The 7,771-nt window shown below is 53.1% G+C and overlaps 1 protein-coding gene across 1 annotated transcript; it reads right to left on the reverse strand.

Annotated features, from left to right (window-relative positions):
* Positions 1-2,319: 2,319 nt before the first annotated feature.
* LOC116976636 (B2 bradykinin receptor-like) lies at positions 2,320-6,523 on the reverse strand. Its single transcript, XM_033026462.1, has 2 exons — positions 6,394-6,523; positions 2,320-3,409 (listed from the first exon to the last, which is right to left on the reverse strand). The coding sequence occupies exon 2, from the start codon at positions 3,382-3,384 to the stop codon at positions 2,320-2,322; it is 1,065 nt and encodes a 354-aa protein (XP_032882353.1). The 5' UTR covers positions 3,385-3,409; positions 6,394-6,523.
* Between the last annotated feature and the right edge of the window lie 1,248 nt (positions 6,524-7,771).

Raw genomic sequence — 7,771 nt, forward strand, 5'->3', positions numbered from 1 at the left:
CTGCCAGAGGAGGTAGTTGAGGCTTGGACTGGATCCTATTGTTTAAGAAACAGTTCGAAAGATAGCTGGATAGGACAGGTTTGGAGGGATATGGGTCAAGCGCAGGCAGGTGGGTCGAGTGTAGCTGGGACATGTTGGCCAGCGTGGGCAAGTTGGGCCGAAGGGCCTGTTTCCACGTTGTATCATTCTATGACTCTACAACCGACCATGGATCACCCGTTCACACTAGTTCTATGTTATCCATTTTTCAGCACAAACCAGCCTCTGCAGCTCCTTATATCTAAATCCATTGCATATTGTCTTGGGCTGCTCCTAAACCAAGCTGTGATGCAACTCGACAGCATGCTCTAAATCTCCTTGTGTTCCTTCAGTGTTTAATGTCACCGCCCCCAATTCCCAAAGGACCATACGCACACTTCAGGGTAAACAAAGTTTATTTTAGTCGATCCTCAAAAGCGCGGGAGGAAGAGCAGAGGAACAATCATTACATTTATTAGCTTATGATAACGTAAGTGATATCATCATACAACACATTTTCCATTTGATTGGTTACGACATGATTTAGGTGCATCAGATCAACTCAACACTGGCAGTTACAACGTTACATTACATGGTGACCAGGTAAACATAGATAGACAATGGGTGCAGGAGTAGGCCATTCGGCCCTTCGAGCCAGCACCGCCATTCAATATGATCATGGCTGATCATCCTCAATCAGTACCCCGTTCCTGCCTTCTCCCCATAACCCTTGATTCCATTAGCCCTAAGAGCTCCACAAAATTCTATTTCATATCTGAATATTTCCCTGTTCACACTAGTTCTGTGTTATCCCACTTTCTCATCCACTCCCTGCACACTAGGGGGCAATTTACAGAGGGGCAATTAACCTACAAACCCGCACGTCTTTTGGATGTGGGATGAAACCGGAGCACCCGGAGGCAACCCACGCGGTCACAGGAAGAACGTGCAAACTCTACACTGAGGCAGCGACTCTACCGCTGTGCCACTGTGCCAGCCCTGGCGGGTGTTAAGGCGGGTCCTCACATGGAACATAGAACAGTACAGCACAGGAACAGGCCCTTCGACCCACAATATCCGGGCTGCACATAATGCTGGGTTAAAACTAATCTCCTCTGTCTGCACGTGATCCATACCCCTCCATTCCCTGCGTATCCAACTAAAAGCCTCTTGAATGCCACTATCGTATCTGCCTCCACCACCACCCCTGGCAGCGCGTTCCAGGCACCCTCCAGGTGTGTAATACACTTGCCCCCACATCTTAGTTTAGTTTAGAGATGCAGCGTGGGAAACAGGCCCTTCGACCCACCGGGTCCGTGCCGACCAGCGATCCCCGCACATCAACACTATCCTAGGGACAATTATACACTTACACCAAGCCAATTAACCCACAAAACCTGTACGTCTTTGGAGTGTGGGAGGAAACTGAAGATCTGGGAGAAAACCCACGCAGGTCACGGGGAGAACGTAAAACTTCATACAGACAGCACCCGTAGTCAGGATCGAACCCGGTCTCCGGCGCTGCATTCGCTGCAAGGCAGCAACTCTACCGCTGCGCCACCGTGACCGCCTCCTTTAAACGTTCTCCCTCTGGCCTCATTGAGTTTGACATTTCCACCCTGACGGTTGTGGCTGTCCAGAATCATAGGAGTAGAATTAGGACATTCGGCCCATCGAGTCCAATACAGCCATTCAATCATTGCTGATCTCTGCCTCCTAATCCCATTTTCCTGCCTTCTCCCCGTAACCCTTGACACCCGTTCTAATCAAGAATTTGTATATATATGTCCGCCTTAAAAATATCCACTGACTTGGCCTCCACAGCCCTCTGTGGCAAGGAGTTGATCAAACATCATCCCACTTCTGATATGATCAAAAATAAAAAATAAACAATATTCTGCTCGGGAACAGTTCAATGGCCTGAGGAACACAGAGCTAATAAAACCCACCAATGTTATTCTTCTACAATCGGGGGAAGCGAGGTGGATACGGTGGGTAATGTGGAGCTACGGTGCCACCTAGGGGATCAAACACACAGGTTGCCATTCTATGTGGTCCAACGCAATGTTATTCCACTTTTAGGCTATGACGCCTGCAGAGATATGGGACTGGTTACCTTCAGCAATACTGTTTGATCTACAATGATTTCCACACATTCACCACCCTCTGCCTGAAGAAGTTCCCCCTCGCCTCCTTTCTAAAAGAGCGCCCTTTAATTCTGAGGCTCTTGTGACCTCTGGTCCTAGACTCTCTCTCCCACCAGTGGAAACATCCTCTCCACATCCACTCTATCCATGCCTTTCACCGTTGTGTTATGCGCAGCGGCCTTCTTCTCTCCAGCGTGGAGATGGGGGTGTTGTGGGTCACGGAGGTGTCCCTGAGGGTGGGTTGTGACTGGCGCCTGGCGACGGACTGGGAGTAGAGCTCCCTGGCTTTGTTGCGGAACTGCCGGCCCACCATGACATAGAGCACGGGGTTGATGCAGCTGTTGGTGCAGCCCAGGAAGGTGGCCATCATTTTGCCGTTGGCCAGAGCGTTCGCCCACCCGCATCCCCTCAGCATCTCGGCCTCGTAGAAGACGGTTAGGACTCGGAGGACCTGGAAGGGGACCCAGCAGATCAGGAAGGCCAGGAGCACCACCAGGACGAGAGTGGCCGCCCTGCTCTCCTTGCGGACCTGCTTGAAGACCTGCATCCGGTCGTTCCTCAGCGCGCCCAGGATCCTGGTGGTGAAGAAGGTGAGGGCCAGGACGGGGATGAGGAAGACGGCCACCAGGAAGACGATCTCCGAGATGCGCTGCCAGGTCGGGCCGGGATACTTGAGCAGGCAGGCGGAGATGTTGAGATGGGGCACATGGACCACCCGGCGGAACATGAAGGCAGGGCTGCTCATCACCAGGCTGAAGACCCAGATGAGGCAGCAGTTGATCTTGGCACAGGAACGGGTGCGGATGCGGCCGGGGTTGAGGACCTTGACCAGGGCCAGGTAGCGGTCCACGCTGACCATCACCAGGAAGTAGATGCTGCTCCACAGGTTCATGTAGATGGCCAGGTTGACGCAGCGGCACAGCAGCTCTCCAAAGGGCCAGGCGAAGCGCTGGGCGATGTTGAGCGCCCAGAAGGGGAGGCAGGTGAGCAGGAGGAGGTCGGCACCCGCCAGGTTGACCAGGTAGATCTCGGGCACCGTGCAGCGGTTCTTGTGCAGGCAGAGCACCAGCAACACAAAGATGTTGCCCAGCAGGCCGGACACGCACACCACCATGATGTAGGCGGGCAGGAAGGTGTAGAGCCAGCCCCAGAACTCACCCTCCGGACACGAGGTGGAGTTGCTGACGTTCAGGGCCGCGCTGAGGTTGAGAGACGCCATCGCTTGTCGGAGATGGATGGCAAACCTGAGGGCAGGGAATAGTCACTGAGTAATGGAGTCATAGAATCACACTGGCATAGGGTCATAACATCATCGTCACTGCGTCACGGCGTGATACAGTGTGGAAACAGGCCCTTCAGCCCAACTAGCCCACACCGGCCAACAATGTCCCAGCTACACTAGACCCACCTGCCTGCACTTGGTCCACAACCCGCCACTCCTGTCCTATCCATGTACCTGTCCAACTGTTTCTTAAACGATGGGACAGTCCCAGCCTCTCACGCGGTGTTTTTTCAAGTGTCGCAACATTTTTTTTGTTGAAACGATCAAAATCCTTTGGCGACACTGATATGATGCCGGCAGTCGCCGAAAAAATCGCCAAGTGGGACAGGCCCTCAAGACGTTAGTGAGACCGCGTTTAGAATATTATGTTCTGTTCTGGGCACCACGTTGTGGGAAAGATATCGTCAAGCTTGAAAGGGTTCAGATAAGATTTACGAGGATGTTGTCAGGACTAGAGGACGTGAGCTATAGGGAGAAGTTGAGTAGGCTGGGTCTCTATTCCATGGAGCGCAGGAGGATGAGGGGAGATCTTATAGAGGTGTATAAAATCATGAGTGGAATAGATCGGGTAGATGCACAGTCTTTTACCCAGAGCCGGGGACCAGAGGACATAGGTTCAAGGTGAACGGTAAAAGATTTAATTGGAATCCGAGGGGTGACTTTTTCACACAGTGGGTGGTGGGTGTATGGAACAAGCTGCCAGAGGAGGTAGTTGAGGCTGGGACTATCCCAACGTTCAAGAAACAGTTATGACAGGTTTGGAGGGATGTGGACCACACTCTGCCCGACCCGTTGAGTTACTCCAGCACCATCGTCACTGAGTCACGGCGTGATACAGTGTGGAAACAGGCCAACTCGCCCACACCGGCCAACAATGTCCCAGCTGCTCTAGACCCACCTGCCTGCACTTGGTCCGTAACCCGCCAAACCTGTCCTATCCATGTGGCTGTCCAGCTGTTTCTTAAACGATGGGACAGTCCCAGCCTCTCGCGCGGTGTTTTTTCAAGTGTAGCAACATCTTTTTTGTTGAAACGATCAAAATCTTTTGGCGACACTGATATGATGCCGGCGGTCGCCGAAAAAATCGCTATGTGGGACCAGCCCGTTAAGACGTTATTTAGAATATTGTGTTCAGTTCTGGGCACCATGATATAGGAAAGACTAGACTAAGTGGGACCAGTTGGGTCCCAGCATCACTCGGGAGGGCTGGTCCCCCAAAGCAATATTCCACCTCTCCACCAATTCCAATGTTTGTGACCAGTGGGGGAGGGGCTTTCTGGAGCGCTAGTATGGGTGTTGTGGGCTGAAGGGACTGGTTTCGAGAGGGCTAGTATGGACATTGTGGGCCGAATGGATTCTTGGGCTGGCGGCTCAGTCACTCAAGCCTGTTGTGCTGGCAACTCACTCATTCACGGCTGATGGGCTGTCAGTTGACTCACGGATATTCCTTGAAATTCCATTTCAAGCAGGGTGCATGGCCACCAAATTCATGTGCAGTTTCTTACCGCTTCAAGCAGGGTGCAAGGCCACCAAATTGAAGTGCAGCTTCATACCATTTCAAGCAGGGTGCAAGGCCACTAAAGACAGCGAGTCGTAACCTCTCCCTCCTCCATCTTGCAGAGACTGAGCCACGCCCACACTTCTGGGTTTTATAGTCCCTTCCCCTCCCACCAGAAGGGGTGTGGCCTTCATGGCTGACAGGAGAGAGAATCTCAACATTTTTTAAACACTAATAACTCTTTTGTTTTTCATCGATGGGAAATATCCTCGGCGCCTGATGAGCGGAGGGGGACTGAGTAAGATGGCCAAAAATCACAGATGTAAGTGGTAGCGTTTTGTCTAAAATCAATATACAGAACAACAGGAAGTCGTCAAGATCAGACTTTTATTAATATAGATATCATCAAGCTTGAAAGGGTTCAGAGAAGATTTACAAGGATGTTGCCAGGACTAGAGGGTGTGAGCTATAGGGAGAGGTTGAGTAGACTGGGTCTCTATTCCATGGAGCGCAGGAGGATGAGGAGTGATCTCATAGAGGTGTACAAAATCATGAGAGGAATAGATCGGGTAGATGCACAGAGCCTTTTGCCCAGAGTATGTGAATCGAGGACCAGAGGACATGTGTTCAAGGTGAAGGGGAAAAGATGTAATAGGAATCCGAGGGATGACTTTTTCCACACAGTGGGCGGTGGGTGTATGGAACAAGCTGCCAGAGGAGGTAGTTGAGGCTGGGACTATCCCGATGTTTAAGAAACAGTTAGGATAGGTTTGGAGGGATGTGGACCACACGCTGCCCGACCCGCAGAGAAATGCCCCTGTCCCACTTAGGAAACCTGAACGGAAACCTCTGGAGACTTTGCGCCCCGCCCAAGGTTTCCGTGCAGGGCGCAAAGCGGGGAGGGAGAGGGATACCCCCACCCTACCGTTCATGCGAGACTCCAGGGGTGTCTGAGCGATGTCCCCCCTCCTCCCCTCCCAGTGTCAATGCCACCAAACATCGTCTCAGAAAAAGACAGTGCTGGAGTAACTCAGCGGGTTAGGCAGCATCTGTGGAGAACATGGATAGGTGGCGTTGACATAACATGCTCTGGAGACATGAATAGGTGACCCAGAGTTGGCGAGTACCGTTTGCCTGCATTTGGTGCAGATTTCGCTAAACCTTTCCTATCCACATATCAAAAATCAGAATCAGAATCAGAATCAGAGTTTATTCGCGAAGTATGTTTTGCAACATACGAGGAATTTCACTGGCCAGGTCAGTCATACAATTAAAAGCAACAGATCACTCAAAAACACATTTAACATGGAAGAGGGTAAAAGCGACCAAAACATTTGACCTGTCCACGTTCCCCACAGATGCAGCCTGTCCCGCGGAGTGACTCCAGCACTCTGTGTCTTGTGTTGATCGGCAGCTGCAGTAGCTTGATTCCACAAACTGCTTCTCACCTCTCACAGTGTCGAGGCGCCGCTCGATGTTCTCGCTCCCGGTCCTCACCCTCTCTCGCGTCGTCTCACAAAGCGGCGAAAGATGGAAGCTCCTGCCCCGGGAGGTCCGGCTCAGACCTGCCTGTGTGTGTGTGTGTGTGTGTGTGTGTGTGTGTGTCTGTGTGTGTCTGAGACCCTGCTCCCTGCCCAGTGTGTCTTTATGTCCTCACACTCCCCCTCTCTCCCCTCCCCTCCCATCCAATCCCATCCCCTCTCTCCTCCCATCTCCTCTTCTCTCCTCCCCTCCTCTCCTAGCCCCTCCCTTCCCCTTCCCTCCTCTCTCATGTTCTCCTCCCCTCTCATCCTCTCTCTTTCCCTCCTCTCCCCTCTACCCTCCCCTCACCTCTCTCCTCCACTCCCCTCTCCTCCTCTCTTCTCCCCTCCCCTCTCCTCCTCTCCTCTCCCTTCCCCTCCCCTCCTCTCTCCTCTCCCCCCTCCTCTCTCAGCCCCTCCCCCGGGCAAGCGGCGAGTTAAGTGTTCTATCCACATCCAAATATTGAACCCAGGCATCAGCCTCCCCGTTCTCAGCGGACGAACAAGGGCCTCTCTCCTACCCTCCCCTCCTCCCCTCCTATCTCCTCTCCTCTCCTCCTCTCTCCTCCTCTCCCCTCCCCTCTCTCCTCTCTCCTCTCCTCCCCTCCCCTCTCCCCCTCTCCCCTCCTCTTCCCTCCCCTCTCCTTGTCTTCTCTCCTCCTCTCTTCTCCCTCCCCCCTTTCTCCTTCCCTCCTCTCTCCTCTCCTACCCTCCCCTCCTCCCCTCCACTCTCCTCTCCTCCTCTCCCCTCTCCTCCTCTATCCTCCTCTCCCCTCCTCCCTCGCCCACACTGACCAACATGTCCCAGTAACACTAGTCCCTCCTGCCCGCGCTTGGCCCATATCCCTCCAAACCTGCCCGATCCATGTACCTGTCTAACTGATGGGACAGTCCCAGCCTCAACTACATCCTTCTGGCAGTTTGTTCCATACGGCAGCCAGCTGTGTCGCTGTGTGTCGCCCCTTGCTTGAGGTGCTGTCACATGCCAGCCACGCATCACGAGCCGCCACTCTGATCCTCTCTGCTGGCAACTGTTTTGTACACTAAAGTTACCTGAAAGGGGCGGCACGGTGGCGCAGCGCTAGAGTTGCTGCCTCATAGCGCCGGAGACCCGGGCTCCAACCTGACTATGAAGTTGAACGTTCTCTTCCCCGTGCCCGCGTGGGGTTTCTCCGGTAGCTCCGGTCTCCCACACTCCAAAGGCGTCCCACAGGTTTGTAGGTCAATTGGCTTGGTATAATCAAGTGATATGGGGGGAAGAAGCAGGAACGGGGTACTGTTGTTGGATGATCAGCCATGATCATAT

This window comes from Amblyraja radiata, chromosome 9 (assembly GCF_010909765.2).
Source record: "Amblyraja radiata isolate CabotCenter1 chromosome 9, sAmbRad1.1.pri, whole genome shotgun sequence".
NCBI lineage: Eukaryota > Metazoa > Chordata > Chondrichthyes > Rajiformes > Rajidae > Amblyraja > Amblyraja radiata.